At 43.4% G+C, this 19,286-nt stretch overlaps 1 protein-coding gene across 3 annotated transcripts in view; it reads right to left on the bottom strand.

Moving 5' to 3' along the window:
- Window positions 1–19,286, bottom strand: part of CHD3 (chromodomain helicase DNA binding protein 3) — an 813,321-nt gene that overhangs the window by 703,871 nt on the left and 90,164 nt on the right. For all 3 annotated transcript variants that reach the window (XM_086946072.1, XM_086946074.1, XM_086946073.1), the window contains exon 4: window positions 4,223–4,347. In XM_086946072.1, the coding sequence (XP_086802198.1) occupies window positions 4,223–4,347 (125 nt within the window). The remainder of the gene's footprint in view (window positions 1–4,222; window positions 4,348–19,286) is intronic.

Raw genomic sequence — 19,286 nt, 5'->3', positions numbered from 1 at the left:
TCTTATAGCAAAGCTAATGCACAGGTCAAGGCAGGTTCATACTTGAACGTAATACAAGGCACAATTTCAGGCAGCTATTCCACATCATAGAGGTGGCAAACCCGTTCATGGCTGTCACCAGGATTGGATTAGGCCCCAATATATTGAGGTGGATCAAATTATTAAACACACAAACACTGGCTCAGGTGTTCACTGCGCACTTGCCATCCTCACAGGGGACTATACAACGGGGCACATGGCAGGGCTGCCTGTTTTCAGCCCTGTTCTTCACTCCTGCCATGGAGCAGCTAGCCTGCCTGCTGCTCCTAAGAGACAGAGAATGGGTCATTGTGCTGCCATATAGATACCATAGAATACTCTATGTATGCTGCTGATAACCTCTTGTATCTGAGAGACCCTGAATCTTTACTCAGGGAAGTGATGGAGGTATTGTAGTCCTTCTGGAAGGTGTCCAGACTCTTCTGGAACAAATCCTGCATATTTTCATTGTATTCCAGAGGATGCCCAGACTGGCAAGAGGCACAAAGTACACCTGTGTTATGGGAGGTTGACATAATCTGCTATCCCGCTATCTCGGTGTACAGATATACAGAGAGATGCCTTACTTAATCTCCGGTAAACTTAGAATTGAGTTATTAATGGCTAAACGATTGCACCCATTTAGGTGCGGCTTACGCCCTTTGAAAGATACTGCTCATCCCTAGCGTTTTATACTACTTTGATTGTTTTCCAGATCTGTTACCAATGGCATGTGGGAGGGTTTGAGAACTCCTAATTATGAAGCTGATTGTTTAGCAGCACAATTGTAGTGGCTAATGAGTTACAATTCTGAACAGTCAGTGACTAGCACTGACTGACCACAATTGCAAGCTGTGGTGCCACCAATTATGTTGTACTAGGCAGTCATTGAAAATATTCCTCTTCCCGCAAGTAGCCCTATATCAATCCATGTGACCCGACAGTGCTGACAGCATTTATTGAAGCGTTAAGGGTTTCAGGAATGTATGCACCAGTAATACTGTTGTGATTTCCTCTGGAATTCAAGGCGTTGACTGGTCTGAACAGAAAATACCCTTGGAAGGAAGCAGGTATACTAATGATAGGTCATTTGTATTTCAATTCAGATGCTACACACATGCCTCTCTCACAAATGTACGGGTGCTACGCCCCAGTGTTTTCCTCACTCAGAGCATTGACAATGGCAGTTAAAACAACATGTGGCCAGGGGACATTGAAGCACCTACTGACACTGTAGATGATGCTCTCACACAGACGAAACAAACACGCCAGTAAACTATTATATAGTGCCATTTCCACTGCACTGTCCGTGGGTTAACAGACTTGAGAACACAGTGAGAGGAGGTGCTGGAGAAGGAGTTAATAGATCGGGAGTGGGAAAAGGAGCTACAATATACTACAACAGTCATGAGGAACACCCCAGATTCAAATCTGCACGACATCAGAAGTATTTGACACCAAAAAGACTGGTCCATATATTCCCAGGGTCTTTTGATACCTGCTCCAGATGTGGAACTTCAGAGGTAGACTTTAATCAATTTGTGGGTCTTGTAGTAATTTCATTTAGGCACTAACTTTATCAAGATGGTGATGTCTCTTTACACCCATCCAACTGCTAGAGTCACAACTTGTTGTACCATGTGCAAACAACTTTAGGTTAGACAAGGGACTAGACAGGGCTGCCCTTTCCAGACCTCTTTCTTCTAGTGATCAAACACCTTCTATTGTCAATCAAAAACGATAGGAAAACCTCTAGTATTTCATTTATTGAGACATTTGTTAAAGTGGCAGCCAATGATGAAATATTTGAGCTATCACTGAGTGTGCAGTCTTCCATTCCAGCCCTAATCGAAATAATTAAAGAATACTGTGTTTCTAGGTAATCACTGAATAGATATAAGTGAGAGGTGAGAGCACTGACCATACTATGTACCAAAGTTATACAATGCAATACTAGCTTGTTATAGCAATCACACTTTAGAAAATATTTATGCATCTATTGTAATGATGATGTTATCAAATCTAAAAATCAGAATGAATAGATCACAGACGTTTGGAAAGTTGGTCCCCAAAACTTAACATGGTAAGGCAAAGCAGAAACAATAAAAATGATGGTCACACCAATGATTAATCAGCATGTTTGCAATCAAACTGTTAAATTATTTCTTTAAAGACCTAGACAGTGTTCTGAATCACTTTTTGTGAATCTCCAAAAAGCCTTGCATAACCCTAAAAAACACCACAGACTCCCAAAGATAATAAAGCTGTCAATCTTTCAGATTTCAAACTATATGAAATAGCATTTCTGTTCAAACAAGGAATTCTCTTGTGTTTCTCTGACAAGACATATCTCTGTCCAAGGCAAATCCCAGAAAGATCAATTGTAAGAAGGCTCCCCCTTATTTCAATACTCACCATTTATAACTTAGAAATAGCTCATTCCAAACTGATACTTATGTATATTAAGTGGTCCTAATACATATTGATCATAAACTCTGAACTAAATGAAGAACTTTAACCTACCATCTTTGTGGTCAAATAAAATTATTAAAATAGAAGGTACAATCATTACATCAATAACAAAATTGATTGAAAGTTGGATTTTTTTATCAAGAGTCTAGGTTCCTAAAATAACCTACTAACCTTTGCTAACATACAAGGTATCTGTACCCTATTAGATTCAGAAGTCTATAAATTAATGAGACTTAAGGGGTGTATTCAAAACTACCCACACCAGGCAATAGCCATCCTTTCCTAACTTAATAAACAGACTATTAAAGGGAAGGCATTTAGTCTCTAGGATCTACTCACTTCTCTGCCCAACACATACTAATCTACTAAATAAACTCAAAGAAAAATAAAAACTAGATTGGATCAAAGTTCACCCAGAGTATATTGATACTAAAACATGGTCCCAGATTTGGATCACACTTTTTGTTAAAAAAACGTACAGCTAGCCTTGTTAAAACGTAATTTCTAAGTCACATAAAGAGCTCTAGACCCCACTACATTTAAAAAAGTTGGACATCAATGACAAAAACACATGCTTGAACTGTGCCTCATCAATCAGTGAGTGTCTCAACTTAACAAAAGTTCAGAATACGGTCTAGGCACACGCATGTAGCATTTTTAGTTTTAGTCCACCTATGAACTTCTTGTTTGCAGTCCTATAAGCAGTATTTAGAACAGACATCACAAAAATTTCTAAAGAAGATCATCTTTTACTGAACCTGAAATTCACGCTGGTTCAGAAATCAGTCCTATGTAGTTGGAAAGACTCATAAAGTGTCTCCATACATAACTGGTGGTAATGGCTAAACTTTAACAGAGGTGCTGATAATATAGCTTTACACCAAACACGTATACCCTCAAAGAAACACTTCACCTGGAAAAATATGCACCTCTATCTTGCCAAAGTTAAGCCCTCATGAAAAACAACAATGCAACATGGAATACATGCCCTTTGTTATTTGTCAGATACTATCTCTACTAACTCTGACTCAGATTAACAACACTATAGCTCCAATGTCTTTCTACTTACTATACTTTCTATTTTACTCTTTTCATTGCCTTTTGTTGTTTTAAAGGCCTCTCATCACATTCCTCCAACATTAGTTACTAAGACATAGATTCAAGAAATAGGTATAAGAAAAATTCGAATACTTTAGTACCAGATCTTTAACACTAGTATGATTACTTTAAGGTACATGCAAATACCTTTATCCAGCATCTACCCACCGGACACCATTAGCACTGATATTTGCTTTGTGTTTCATACTCTTTTTACTGTATTTGCTAAAGTTCAATAATTATTCTGAAATTAAAAAAACGCCCAGTTTCCAGTGTAATCTGTGTTCCCATGTGTAACATTAAAATTGAAGTGCATTCTGTCATATAAATCATTCTGTGAATGTATTTTAGCTATAATAAATACATGTGGCTAGTATTAATTGTAATTTTGCATTCAGTATTATTTCTATACCTTTCTTTAATTAAAGGGAGTTAAAATCATGGCAGTAACATATATGCGGAGCTCAGAAAGTTTTAAACAAAATCAGGCAAAAATGAGTTTCCTGTCCCAACAGTGAATTAGGCAAGTTTAGTAACAGTTACGTTTATTTAAAAAACAAACAAAAATGGAGCATTTTACAGTTGGCCCCATGAAGAATAAAACATGGGACCATAAGATACACAACCTACTCACCGCATAAACTGACTGAAGGCTTTGTAGTTGGTGAGGGAGTGATAATCCTCCTCAGAGAACACATGGTCCACATCCTCCAGACCCCAGCCAGCAATCAAGGCTGCAGATGACTTCTGCTCCACCTGCTGATATAAGCATAAGACTTCTATAAATGGGTAGCAGTCAACCTTCCCCCAATTACTATTGAAGGACCTGCAAGGACCCAAGGCCTGAACAGCTGCTCAACTTCCCAAGGTAAACTGATATTCATTGATGAATCCTGACCACCCATATGCGCAATGAAACACGCAGCCTCCTCAAGCTTCACATTTCAATACAAGCTTCACAACACACCACTCATGCCTTACAAACACAAGACTATAAGATCTTACACTTGCTTCACCCCCCTCATCAGTCCCATCTTGACATCCATGATCTCCTTCTCTCTCGCTCTGGAGGACACCCCATTCAACTTGCAGCACAAAGGACACACCAGGGCATGAAGTCACTATGTTCCAAGAAAAACTAAATTCTATGTTTTATTACATCTGTTTGAGATAATAGCCACCAAGACAGACAACCATCCTTGATTACTCATCCAAACCCCCAAAAAGACAAGACTGCAGGAATTTCTGGGCCAGTAGTCAACCTCATCCTTGAGGGGAGAGTACGTGATCAGGCATTAACAATCAAAACCTTACAATATTTGTGAGGGGTAACACTCCTTCACTAAGGTGGTCTTTCAGGCATATCTGAAATCCCTTTCAGCAGCATGGTGAACATAGAGAGTCCCCATGGAAATAAATACTTGCAAAGAAAAAATACCTTTCACTAAACTTGAGCTCTATAAGAGGACACAGAACCTTATTTAAAGTTTTATGGGAAGGGTGGAACGTCCAAAGGTTGTCCACTGTATTTAGAGTGACATTAACTATAATGCAATAGCATTACAGCAGGCAGGACGTCTGTCATGTGTTTGACTAAGTACCCTATCCACCAAACCCTAAATGAGGCCTAAAGTCCTTTTGATGAACACCACTACATCTCATTTTGTTCCAAGTGAAGGGTGTAGGGATGTTAAATCACACTGTTACAGTCTAACCTTTCAACAAATCCTAAGGCTCAATTCTTTGTTTTGCCAAGAGAAAGGTGTATAATGGGAGGTGAGTGAAAAAAGAATCTGCACAGATTCCAGTAATAAACACGTGAAGGGTGGACACTAATACATATATGCCTTTCTGGATCATCAGGATGATCAACAACTATGTTGCCCTTTCCCTTAAGACCTTAGGAATGCCTTGAATCTGGAAAAAAGGGAAGCTGAAGAGCAGTGAAGAAACAAAACGGTAACAATGTTAACGAATAGCTTGTGCTGAAACGCTTTGAGATGTGGTATCTTCCCATGCAGCACAAAGATCCAGTCAAGGAAACGTAAATCTCTTCAGTATCCGATTGAACATGCTAGGTAAAAGAATCCAGTGAGGAAAGAAGCTCAGAATTTGGCCACTCACCGTCGCAAAGATAAAAGGTGAGCTACAGCCAATGAGCAAAGGCGAAGAGCTGTGGATCTCCATTTGAACACTTCACTGATTAATAGCAGTAGTGCTCGTCATCTATAGAAGGCCGCTAAGATCATTGAGCTGCGCAGCCTGCTAGAGTGATGGCAGCTCAGTACAGAGGACAATGGGCCACCTGTATGAAACAATTTTGAATTCGCAAGCAGTGCGAATCGCAAAATTCAGCTGTTTGTGAATGCCTAATAGCCTTTCATGATGTATGAAATGCATTATAGTTGCAATTTTAGGTAATTGCAAAAATTGCAATTACCTTAAATTGCGACTACAATTTTCAATTCCATTAGCACATGTAGCAAGCATTTTCTAAATGCAAACTGTGCATTTAGGAATATGCTACTACTATCAACTTCAAGTCAGAAGTAACCATGCGTACATTTTAGAAAAAATGCACAAAAATGCATTTTTTAAATTGCCATGTAGCGATCACATGCCTCTAGGGCATGTGTGCACTTTACATGTGCACATTTCTTTTTTGGGGTGCTTCAAGGCAGCCTTAAGCTCCTGGGCACCCTTGGCTTTGCATTACCTAATTTGCGATTACTAATTAGGTAATCGCAAATTAGCTAAAGCATTCGCATCTATGGGCCTTTATGCCAATAGAAACGAATGGACTACTATTACCTAAAAGCGATTATCTATTTACCGACCGAATAGCTATGCGGTTAAAATTGCTATTTGGCAATCGCAAAATGCATTGTTGATACATGTGGCCCAATTCCTTTAAAAACATGCTAACAGCTCCCATCATTGCCTGTGCATCAGTACAAAATTAGATCACAATACAGCTCCAAAGGGTTATCAAAAATATCATAAAGATATGGTTTGGCATGCTTGTGTCCGAAGACAAGAAACCTACAGGCCTATGTTGTATTTGTTCAAGAGTGCAGAGAAACTTCACATTTTCATAGAGGTTGCTGCCGTTTGGCCAAACATTACTACATAGCTCTGCAGCTAAGACAACTAAGAAATCTTGTGGTGGAGTGTCTCATGGGAAGTAGTGGTTAGAGTCAGGTGCTTTATACTTTCTCTCAATGTTTCTTTCCATTGATTTGACAGAAAATGAAAGGAGTCATCTTTATGGCTTCAACAAGCATTACACTAAAATGACCACAGATCTGTGTCAAGTTTTGGAATTTCCGGCTTGCTTAAAGCTTCCGAATATCTCTGCTGAAGAACAGGATAGATTGTATCACCAGATACAGAAATTGAGGGAGAAACTTGGAAGAGACTGAAAGAAAGTTCAGATTTGGACCCTCCCTCTGAGATTTCATCTGTGTAATGAGGTAGCATCACTCTCTGGATGTCACGAAAATATGTAGATCTAGCCAGCTGGAAGATAAAGGGCATCCAGCAAGTATAACTGTACCAACTGAGGAGCATGGTAATTTGATGAGCCAGGCGCCAACCTGGAATCTTGTCCAGGTCTTTGTATTGTGCTGAACACTCACAGGTAAAACTCTACAAGAATTAAGACAAGAGACAGCACAACGACCAATACAAGGAGAAGGAAGGTGTAAGTGGAACTGAAGGAACTGTAAAGGAAAAACACACACAGTGAATACAGTGAAGGGACGCAACTATACTGAGAATAGGAAAGCCAATGCAACTACATAACATGCTACCAGGCACTGCACTATGTTCCTACGATGGATAAATAGAGCTCTACCACTCTTAACCTAGAGCTGCGTAAACAAGAAAATGGAGTGTAGGAATTATCCTCTACAATAGTGTTTCAAAGATAACAAACCAACATGAGAAAATAAATTACTTACCTGTAACTGTATTTCTCCAGTATTGGAATCTTTCATAGAGTCACATGCTTGAATCATTCCCCGTCATCGAGATGAGAGTGCCCGGTACATCAAAATAGCAGTCCTGATTAGCACACGCCTTGATTAAAGTCCATCTAGCTGCTATATCCCATCATTATAGTCAGAAAGGATCATTAAGCAATTCTTGAGTATTGTTACAACTAATGAAACATCCTTTTGAACTTATTCATAAGGCAGACCTTAAGTTCCTGTCATGGAAAGATTCCCTTCTTCTGGCGTTGATGTCGGCCAGTAGAGTTAGTGAAATTCAGGCTCTGACTATATACATGAAACGTTTCTGCAATTTAGGGATGACCGGCTAGTGCTTCGTATTAACCCTAAGCTTATTCCCAAAGTTCAGTTGGACTTTCATTTGAATGAGCCTTTTATCCTCAAAACCTTTTTTCCAACTGCTGCAGAAAGAACTTGTCATTCACTAGGTATTCAGCTTTGTGTCAAGTTTTTTCTATAAAGTACCAAAGCTTTTTGCAAATCAACCCAGCTCTTTGTGTCCTTCAGTCCGCGCTAGAAGAGCTATCCGCTATCCATAAGGGGTTTTGGCTGTTGGATCTTGAGTACAATCCAATATTGCCATAAATCTGCAGGAAAGCCTCTACAACAGCGAGCTCTACGTTTACTGCTCTTTTTGCCCGGCAACCTATCCAGGACATCTGCAGAGCTGCGACCTAGAAGAGTACACACACCTTCACCAGACATTTCTGCTTGTATTCTGCAGCTCACAGTGATGGAGCAGTAGACCAGGCTATGCTGGGCAACCTTTTTCAGTAATGGTGAGCCTCTCCTTCACCTCTCCTTCATTTCTACTGTAAGACGGCACACCCACACACAAATATATATATTCTATATCTTTTACCCTTATGATTTCTTACTTATAATATGCTTAAATTGTGAAAATGTTTTCTTAAGAGTGATGATTTAAGGTATATATGCTCATCTAAAAGTTGACAATATGGATTTGACACACTTAGAAAGATACAAGAAAAAATGTGCTTCTAACTGCTAGCTACTCTGATTTAAACATGTGATTCTATGAAAGTTCCAATACTGGAGTAAGAAAATAAATTACTTACCTGTAACTGTAGTTCTCGAACATTGGAATCTTTCATAGATTCACATGCAACCCACCCTCCTCCCCTGAGAGGCTCGCCTTCGGATTTTTGCAGGTGGATATCTTGCATGCGTGCTGTGAAAATATGAGGATCTAAGATTCTCGCAGGAGTGTTCAAGAGGGTGACAGGTCCTGATTGGTTCAGCATTGACTTTTGGTTTATTTTACAAAACAATTGAGATAAATTACAAAACTGAGATAGGCCTAGGCCTTGTTTCTGCTTTGTCTTAGCTTTGCATTGCTATTTTGATGTACTGAGGACTCTCATATCGACGACGGGGAATGATTCAAGCATGTGAATCTATAAATGTTCCAATACTGGAGTAAACACTAGTGACGACAAATGGATCACCAAGATTAAAGTTAAGAGATATTACATGCACTGAAAACACAAATCTCACCTCTGGTGCAGCTGAAAGTGACTCAGATGTTCCCACTCAATCTCTATGCATGTAGATGGAGCCTTCAGAGACTGGGGTGCAGCACCATCCCCTACAACTGGAAGAGGAGGTTCGGTCTGAATGGCAGATTGAGCTGGGGGCTTGTGGAAAAGCACAGAAGGTCTCCATGGCACACCCTTCTTGGCCAATCCAAAACCAAGGGTCCACTCAACAGATACTGCAGAATACAGAACTGATGGAATTGAGCATTTTCAGAGGCAGTAAACAAGTCCACCTGAGGAGCGCCCCACTGAGCAAAGATGTCCTGGATTACCTCAGACAGAAGAATTCTCTTGTGATCAGCAAAGTAAAGCCTCAACAGGATATCAGCTCTAACATTCAGATACCCCACAAGGTGATTGGTAATGAGCCAGATCACTTGGTATTGTGCCCAAGACCACAGCCTCAATGCTTCCAGGCAAAGGAGGATAGACCCTACTCCCCCTTGAATGATGTTGTACCACATCACAGTAGGGTTGTCTGCAAGATCTGGACAGATGGACTATAGATGGAGGGGAGGAAGGCCTTGAGAGCCAGCTGAATCGCATGTGGCTCCAACAGGATTAGATGAAGAACCTGTTTTTCTAGAGATCAGAGGCGCCTGATCTCTAGATCCTCCAGAAGAGCTCCCTAACCTAAGGTGGAAGCATCCGTCAATAGCATAGTCATGGCTGGGATGGGCGTAAAGGCTAACCCACAGGTCAGGTTCGCCTCTTTCCCCCCACCAAACTACCCCTGTTGTATCACTGGGGGAGATTATGATGCAGTCCCATCTCGAGGAAGAAGGCTTTGATCAGCCAGTCGTCCAACTATGGGAAGACTGGAATTCCTAACCTTGAGATAGGCTGCCACCACTGTCTGCACCTTGGTAAATACTTGAGGTGCCGACATCAAACCAAAAGGGAGCACAGCAAACTGCCAATGCATAAAACCCAACACACCACAAACCACAAATACCGCCAATGACTCTACAGGGTGGGGATGTGGATGTATGCCTCTATAAAGGTCGAGCAATAGCATCCAGTTTCCATTGTCAGTAAACCAGGGTCAGAATTATGAACTTTTCCTTTTGAGGAGAGGGAAACTCCCTGAGGTCCAGGATTGGCAGAAAAGTGAACACTTGCACTACCACAGGATCAGTGTGAGTCTGGGAAAAATGACTAGGACTCCTTTCCTGGGGAGGCAGGAGGAGGAGGGTGAACAGGAGAAGGAGGTTTGCTGAAGGGATTTATGGCCTTTCCCATTGACCCTACTCCTCGACTTGCAGAATCTGGGATCGGTAGGAATCTCATTGACAAAAAGAGAACCCCCCTAGAGACTCATCAAAACAAAACTGCATTTAATCCTTTTCGAATTGAGGCTGTTGGAGATTCATAGATTTGGCTGTTGCCTTGCTGGCTTTAAAACATTTGAGGGTTGCATCAGCTTTGTTTCCAAATACTGAATCGTAAGCTCATGAGGTTGACCTGCACATCACTAAAGAATCCAGATGTCCTGAGCCAGCCATGGTGAGGATGGAGACCAAAATGCCTATAGCAATTGCAATGGACTGACGGTGACGAGGCTGGATTTAACAATATGTTTAGAGACGTTCTGACCGTGCATCAACATTTCCTGCAAATATGTCATCTGGGACATGTGGTGTGATGAGCTGGGCCATATCCCACAGCACGTGTGTGTAGTGGGCCAGCAGTCAATTGGCATTCAAAGACTTCAGTGCCATACTGCCAGCAGAGAAGATTTTCTTTCCCCTTTCCTTCAATCATTTGGACTACCTGTTCGACGTAAATGTCAAAAATGGGCCAAGATCACCAGATGTTCGAGAGGAAGGCAAGGTCTCTTGGATCGGGGCAATAACTTCTGGCAACTAGTCTTTTGACCCCTGGTGCAGAACAAGGTTTCATCCATGCTGACAGGAGTGGCTCCACCAATGTTTCATTGAAGGGGAGTAAGGGTTTCGATGTTGAAGCTGTAGGGAATAGCATCACCTTTAAGTCATTGGTCTTAACGAACACACACGGCAAATCCAGGACCTCTTCTGCCTTTCGCACCACTGAGTGAAACAATACAATCACAAGAGCTGCGGGTCCATATTGGAAATTCCATCTTCATTTCTGGACAAGTATCAAAGCCACCAGCTGAAGACGACCGGTGTACCTCATAGAGATTTCCCAAGTCATTGTCATAGCTGTAGAGATTCTGAGAATCAGAATCCAAATCAAAAGGTTTATGGATGTGCTATTTGCATCCTCGTCCTCAATCAGTCTGTGAGCCTTCCTTCTGGACCCTTTGCAAGTGTTAACGGATACTTACTTATTCTATATTTCACAATAATCAACTGCCCTAAACCTATGTTACACTATTGGACATTAGGGCTACTTGAATCTTTATCAAATACTGCTCTAATTGAAAGGAGTGCCTGGGACAAAAGTGCATTATTACTTGAGAGGAGTGGTAGTCCACCACAAGAAATAAGGTCACTAACTTCATTTAACGGTTTCAGTAATTTAAACTTGAGCTCACTCCTTGGTAGGCTTAACTTAGAGAAAATGTGTAAAGCATTCATAAATTCGAAAACAATAAAAATGTCAAAAACACAACACAATAAAAATCTCACTCCACTTAAAACAATAGAGTAAAATTTAGTGTTCAAACAATAGAAATTCTATGAGGGGAACCAGAAATATGAATTTTTTAAGTTTTAAGGAAAAATAGTGCCAAAAAGCACAAAGGCACCAATGGTAGTCAATGGTCGCAACAGACGAGAAGGATTAGTTACTTACTTGTAATCCTAGTTCTCTTCCAGGGGCATCCTCATCAAAGTCATAAGCATTAGAATATTCCCGCCCATGCGCAGGACCCCGGAAACACCATATTATATGTGCCCCACATATATATAACCATATATATATAAATATATATAAAAATAAGCAATTGCAGCCCAATAAACACTAGAGCTGAATCATGCTGTAAAGAATTTCCACCATACATGAATAACATGCATTAGAAACATGAGAAACAACAACAAAGTTTGTTTAGAAAGCAGTAGAAATTCTCATAAAACACTGAAAGCATAGAAAGCTCCAAGGCTGCATTGCAAATACCCAGTCTACAAAGATTGAAAAGCTAACCTGTAGCTGCTTAGTAATTAACTGACACCGTGCCTTTAAGGCACTCTTGACCCCCAGCTTCCCATCATGCCTCAGGGGTGACAGTTAGGTCAGTTGTTATTTGCGGAGACTGAATAAACCATGGAACAAAGAGGTTAACAATATCTCCAAAGTATAGTAGACCTTTGCCCGGGTAGGCGGGAGGGTTGCTTATGACTTTGATGAGGATACCCCTGGAAGAGAACTAGGATTACAGGTAAGTAACTCATCCTTCTCTTCCAGGGGATCCTCATCAATATTCATAAGCATTAGAATAGAATAGCGAGCCTCACCTCATCTCCCTGCGGGCAAAGGAGAACACAGAAACATGATCAATAAGCTTAGAAAAACCAAGCTAGGATAGAACAAAAAACTATCCAAACAGATTCCTCAAGGAGGCTTGGCCTACTTGAGCATCAGCCCTGGAATCATACCTTTATGAGGCAGTAGTGCCTCGTAAAGGTATGAACTGATTTCCAGGTGGCAGCCTTGCAAATCTCTGACATTGGGACGTCATGTAAGAAAGCAACTGTGGCTGCTTTCCCCCTAGTGGAATGTGCCTTAGGCGGTAAAGGTAAGGGCCTTTTCGCCAGCTGGTAAGCTAAGGTAATGCAGGACACAATCCATCTCAAAATGGATCTCTTACCGGCTGGGAAGCCTGTTCTCATGGCGCCATAATTGACAAAGAATTGATCTGTCTTCCTAATGCCCTTGGTACTTTCCAGGTAGAACTTAAGCACCCTCTTAAGGTCTAAGGAATGAAGCGACCGCTCAGCTGGGGTCGCTGGATTAGGGAAAAAAGATGGCAGGGAAATGGACTGATTAATATGGAAATCAGACACCACCTTAGGGAGAAAAGAAGGATGCTCCCTCAAGACTACTCTGTTATGGTGGAAAACAGTGTAAGGCTCATTGGTACACAGTGCTTGGATCTCGCTTACCCTGTGCGCAGATGTAATGGCTACCAGAAAAGCGGCCTTCCAAGACAAATTCTGCAAGGAAGCTCTGGATTGGCTCAAAAGGAGGGCCCATCAACTTTGATAACACCAGGTTCAACTCCCACGGAGGAGAAGGGTTTCGAACAGGGGCATAGACTTTCTTCAACCCCAGTAAGAGGTCCTTGACCACCTGCATCTGAAAAAACGAGGGCTGACTAGGTGACTTCCTGTAAGCTATAATGGTAGATAAATGCATTCTGATAGAAGCATACATTAAACCAGATCTTGCTAAGTGCAGAAGGTAAGGGAGAATGACATCCTCCTGCCCCTTCGTAGGATCAAAGTGACGCTCTCTACACCACAGATAAAACCTCTCCCACTTAAACGCGTAAGACATTCTTGTGGAGGGTCTTTTGGCTTCTTTTAAAATGTGCATGCAATCAGGAGGCAGGTTTAAATGTCTGTATTGCAGGACCTCAGGAGCCATGCTGTCAAGTTCAGTGAGGGAAGGTTGGGGTGAAGAATCCTCCCTCCCATCTTGGTCAGCAGGTCCGGCCTGTAAGGTAGTCTCCTGTGTGGAAGTACCGACAGATGAAGAAGGTCCGGGTACCACCACTGCCGTGGCCAGTCTGAATCTATCAGAATCATGGTCATGCTGGATCGGAGTAGCATGGACACCACCTTTGGGATTAGGGGCAGAGGAGGAAAGGGCGAAGGCAAATGTCCCTGACTAGTCCATCAAAAGAGCATTCCCCCTTGTCCCTGGACTGTGGACGCGAAGGTGTGGCATTTCGTGTTTTCTTCGTCCGCGAATAAATCTATATCCGGACGACCATAACGAAGGAAAAGATCTGCCACCGCCTTGTCGTGTAGCACCCAGTCTGGCTGATGTTCGAAGTGCCTGCTAAGTGCGTCTGCCTTGACATTTAGCTCTCCCAGAAGATGCACCGCCACCACCGAGAGGTTCCGGGCGAGCAGCCAGTGCCAGATCGCTTGTGACTCCAGGGAGAGAGGACGCGACCGAGGCCCACCCTGCTTGTTCAGGTAGAACATGGTTGTCGTATTGTCGGTTTGGACAAGGACCGAATTGGACTCTATTGCTGGCTGGAAAGCCTTTAGAGCTAGATGGACTGCTCGTAGCTCCAGCATGTTGATGTGGTAGGTCTGTTCTTTTGCTGACCACCGCCCTTGTATCTGAAGGCACCCCATGTGTGCCCCCCAGCCTTGCCGAGACGCGTCTGTCACCACAGATTGTGCTGGTAGTGGCTGGTGAAAAGGGACTCCCACCATCAGATTCCGCTGCTGAGTCCACCATGAAAGGGAGGATCTCGCCGCCTGGGAGAGAGAGATCTGATCCTCCCAGCGACCTGTTGACTGATCCCACTGGTCCTCTAGCGTCTGCTGCAAAGGACGCATCCTCAGCCTGGCATTGGGAATGAGAAAGATGCAGTAAGCCATTGATCCCAGCAGGGATGCCACCTGCCGCACTGTCTGATTCTGCACCTGGAGCAGAAGCCTGCACCTCTGCTTCATGGAAGACAGTCTCTCCTCCGAAGGATACGCTCTTCCCACGTTTCCTTCCAGAACGGAGCCAAGGTAGTGGATAGACTGGGTGGGTGGGTTGCTGCACTGACTTCTCCATGTTGACATGCAGCCCGAGGTCGTGCAGCTGTTGCAGACAAAACTGGAAGTCGCTCCTTACTTGCAGTGGGGATGGACCTTTCAGCAGCCAGTCGTCCAGGTATGGATAGATGAAGAGACCTTTTCTGTGAAAAAAAGCTGCCACCACCGCCATGCATTTGGTGAAGACTCGAGGAGCCGACTTCAGCCCGAAGGGCAGGACCTTGTATTGATAATGTTTGTGGCCGACCACAAACCGCAGGTACTTCCGATGACGTTTTGTAATGGAGATGTGGAAGTACGCATCTTGGAGGTCTACCGAACACATCCAATCGCCTGCTTGCAGTTGTGGACATATTTAAGGGCCAACATGCGAAACTTCTCCCTGATTATGACCTTGTTCAGAAGTCGAAGGTCCAGCATTGGTCGAAATTTGTCCTCCTGATCTTTTTTGGGGACAAGAAAATATCAGGAGTAAACTCCTTTTCCTCTTTGAGAGGGTGAACCTCCTCTATCGATTGCTTTTGGAGAAGAGCTCTCACCTCTTTTCGAAGCAGCTTTAACTGATGAGGACGAGACTTCTTTGGTGGAATGTCCTTTGGCGGAGCAAGGAAACGTAACCCATATCCTTTGCGCAGTATATTCAGCACCCAGCGATCTCCTGTGATGCTGGCCCACTCTGCTAGATGTTGAGAAGCACTTCCTACCACTGGAGTGGGCAACGGCGGCGGAGGAAGCCACTGTTCATGACTTTCCACCTCTCGCCGTGGTAGAGGACTGCTGTTGGTGACCACCTCTACCTCTGTTGGACTTTCCTCCTTGAAACTGGGTTTTCCCCTGGTTCTTGTTCTGGGACCACTGAGGGGTTTGAACCCCCTGTTGAGGCCCCTTGAGCTGGTTGGATTTGTAGCTGCGCTTAAATTCCTTCTTCTTCTCCAACCCAACCGCCTTGACAGTGTCCAACTCGGTTTTCATCCGAGTCATCTCTTCGTCAGCGTGCGTGCCGAAGAGAGAGGAAACAGAGAATGGAAGGTTTAAGTTGTGTTGCTGAGTATCGGGTTTAAGGCTTGTCAAGCGTAACCAAGACGACCTTCTGTCACATATTCCATGCGCATACGAATGCGCCAAAAGCACTGCGCCTTCTGCCGCTGTGCTAATCATCTGGTTCGCCACCAGACAGCCCTCTGTCAGTGTCTCTTCAAAGTCTTTCTGGTCTTCTTTTGGCAGTTAAATTTGAAGCGCTCCATGGAATCCCATAAGGCTCGATCATATCTGCCTAAAAGTGTGGCCGCACTGGAGACCTTCAGTGTAGAAGCGGCAGAGTTGCAGACCTTGCGACCCCACGAGCCCTGGGATCTGCTGTCCTTATCTGGAGGAACTGAAGAGGTAGCAGTGACAGCATGTGTCTTACGTACTGCTGCTACGATCACCGAGTCTGCAGGGGGATCAGACTTAACAAAGACCGGGTCAGAGGTAGCTGGCTTGTATTTCTTTTGGATGCGAGCCGACACCGCCTTAATGGTCGCTGGAGACAGGAATATGTCCATGACAGGGTCAACAATCCCTGGAAGCAATGGAAGCAATGGACGAGATGCAGACTTCTGGTGAAGCGTCTCAAAAATCACTGTCGTGGTGACCTGGGGAACAGACATCGCAATCTTGAGTTTCTGAGCTCCCCTCTGCAGGACATCATGGTACGTATTAATGTCATCAATCGGTGAGACCCTAGAGATAGGGCTATCCGAAAGCTTGGGGGAATAATTCCTCTTTGAAGAGTGGTCAGGGGAGGCAGAAAAGTAGACGGTGTTCTCCTACTTCTGCGATGAGCACTGTGCCTCCTATCCCGTGATCTGCTTGGGCGGTCTTCCCTTCAGGGGGAACGAGACCTAGCAGGCCTCCTCAGAGGTGATCTCTCAGCTTGGACTCTGTGCCTGGGAAGGCTGTGTCTATCCGCTTCTTCAACCAGTCTTTGAAGAGGAGACCTGTGCATAGGACTGGCATACTCCTGCATCGGATGTATGACGTTACAACGCATACTTTTACCACGCATACCATTACAACGCGGTATTTACAACGAATACCGTTACAACGCATAGAGCTTAGAGGTGCTGGATAGTGGTAAGTATAATTTTATATTCCAACTCCAGTCCCCGTGGACACTAGGGAAGGTGTTGGATATAAAATTATACTTATTTCCTATCCTGGAGCGCCCCCCAGCGCAATGCGTTGTAATGGTATGCGTGGTAATGCCTGCGTTGTAATGGTAGTGCGTTGTAAAAACTTCGTTGTAACAGTTGTATACCTCCTGCATCTGCCTCGTAGCCCCTGAATCCCGCCAGTGATGTAATGGCAGATTCCAACTCGGGGACAACCGCACCTCAGTAGAAGAGGGCTCCGTCCGTCGCAAAGGTGACTTGCGGACAGGGTTTCTAGCCTCTGGAGAGGCTGACTTTGAAGAAGCTCGCCTGGAAGAATGCGAGGATGAGTGGCGGGATGCTGACGCCGTCACTAGAATCACCGATTCTTCTCTGGATCCCTCTGAAGGAGGCCTCAAAGTCGGTCAGAAGTCCCTCGACGTCGATCCTTGCTGCCTCGATTCTTGTTGCTTCGACATCGGGTGCACTGACGTCGAAAGCCACGACGGCGAGCAATGCCGGTGAAAGGCTGATGAAGATCGGTGATCTCTCGACGTCGAGTGGCGATGTGCAGCCGACGACGGAGTGTTTCTCTCTCTTAACGTTGATGGGACGACGGCGGAGCAGCCAATCTCGATGTTGACGCGATGACGGTGGAGGGGTATTGGGCACCCTCGACGCAGAACGCCGACGTGACGACGACGGAGATCTCATCCTCTACGCCGATCGACGCCTGTTTGTCGACGGCGGAGGACTCTGGGCTCTCAACGTTGACCGCTGTATCTGCGACGACGGAGGTGAGCCTGCCCTCGACGCAGAACGTGGTGTCTATGACGGTGAAGGGTCTCTGCTCCTTGACGCTGATCGTCGCCTGGTTGACGATGGCGGAGGTGTGATGCTCCTCGACGCCGATCGTCGCCGGGTTGACGACGGCAGAGGGGTCTTGAATTCTCGAAGTCGACGACGTACCTGAATCTCTTCCTCTCGACGGCGAGCCCGCTGTCGAAGGTCGTTTTATAGATAAATGACCCACCGGTAGTTCTTTTCTCAGCACCGAGCCCGACGCTGAAGCTGAAGGGTGTGAAGTCTTGTCCTTAGAAGGTGTTCTGTCACTACGTTCTTTGATGCAAGTGCTAGTCAATCTTTGTCTCTTTCTCCGTTGCAACAAGAAGTTACTAAACCTCCATGACTTCCTTGAGCTTGTTATATATACTTTTCATATTATGTGTTCCATACCTACATTGTATATGTATTTTTCCTTGTTGTTTTTCTTTCATATCTCATGTAATTTCTGCTAGTTATATTCATATTTCTTTTTGATTTCATTTACTCTTATTACCAATTTTACTTGTTTTTGCTGTATGATTTTTTATAATATTTTCATTGTTGTACTTAGTCAACTTTTATCTTATTTGCTTCAATAAACTTTCTTTTGAACTTAAAGAAGGTGTTCTAGACCTCTTGGAGCCCTTCTTTACCGGAGACCTTCCTCTGGATGACCTGTGTGCTAGGCCATAGATGCAAATTCTCTCCCTGTCCTTCAGAGTTCTTCCTGACAGGGCTTTGCAGTGAGGACAGGTCCTTGGATCATGTTCTTCAGGTAGACAAAGTATACAGACTTCATGGTTGTCTGTCTTGGCCTTCTTGTTATCAAAAAGAGAAGGCATTGTAAGGTAGAAAATGCCCAAAAAACTGTCAATAAAAGACAGATTCTTACTTGGCAAGATGTCGAAGTAAGACAAAAAAGTTGTGAAAAATGAAGTGAATTTCTGACAGAAATCAGAAATGAGTGGAGCTGTGTTACCAGGATCCTTATTGAAGGAGCCGGAAAGAACAACTGACCTAACTGTCACCCCTGAGGCATGATGGGAAGCTGGGGGTCAGGAGTGCCTTAAAGGCACGGTGTCAGTTTATTGCTATGCAGCTACAGGTTAGCTTTTAAGTCTTTTTAGACTGTGTATTTGCAATGCAGCCTGGGAGCTTTCTATGCTTTCAGTGTTTTATGAGAATTTCTACTGCTTTCTGAGCATTAAAACAGTTTCTAAACAAACTTTGTTGTTGTTTCTTATGTTTCTAATGCATGTTATTCATGTATGGTGGAAATTCTTTACAGCATGATTCAGCTCTAGTGTTTATTAGGCTGCATGTTGCTTATTTATATATATATATATATATATATATATATATATATATATATATATATATATATATATATATATATATATATATATATATATATATATATATATATATAGTTATATATAGTTATATATAGTTATATATATA

The sequence above is a fragment of the Lissotriton vulgaris genome, chromosome 12 (genome assembly GCF_964263255.1).
Source record: "Lissotriton vulgaris chromosome 12, aLisVul1.2, whole genome shotgun sequence".
NCBI lineage: Eukaryota > Metazoa > Chordata > Amphibia > Caudata > Salamandridae > Lissotriton > Lissotriton vulgaris.
The sequence above is the reverse complement of the archived record's forward strand: the minus strand, read 5'-3'. Positions and strand labels throughout refer to the sequence as shown.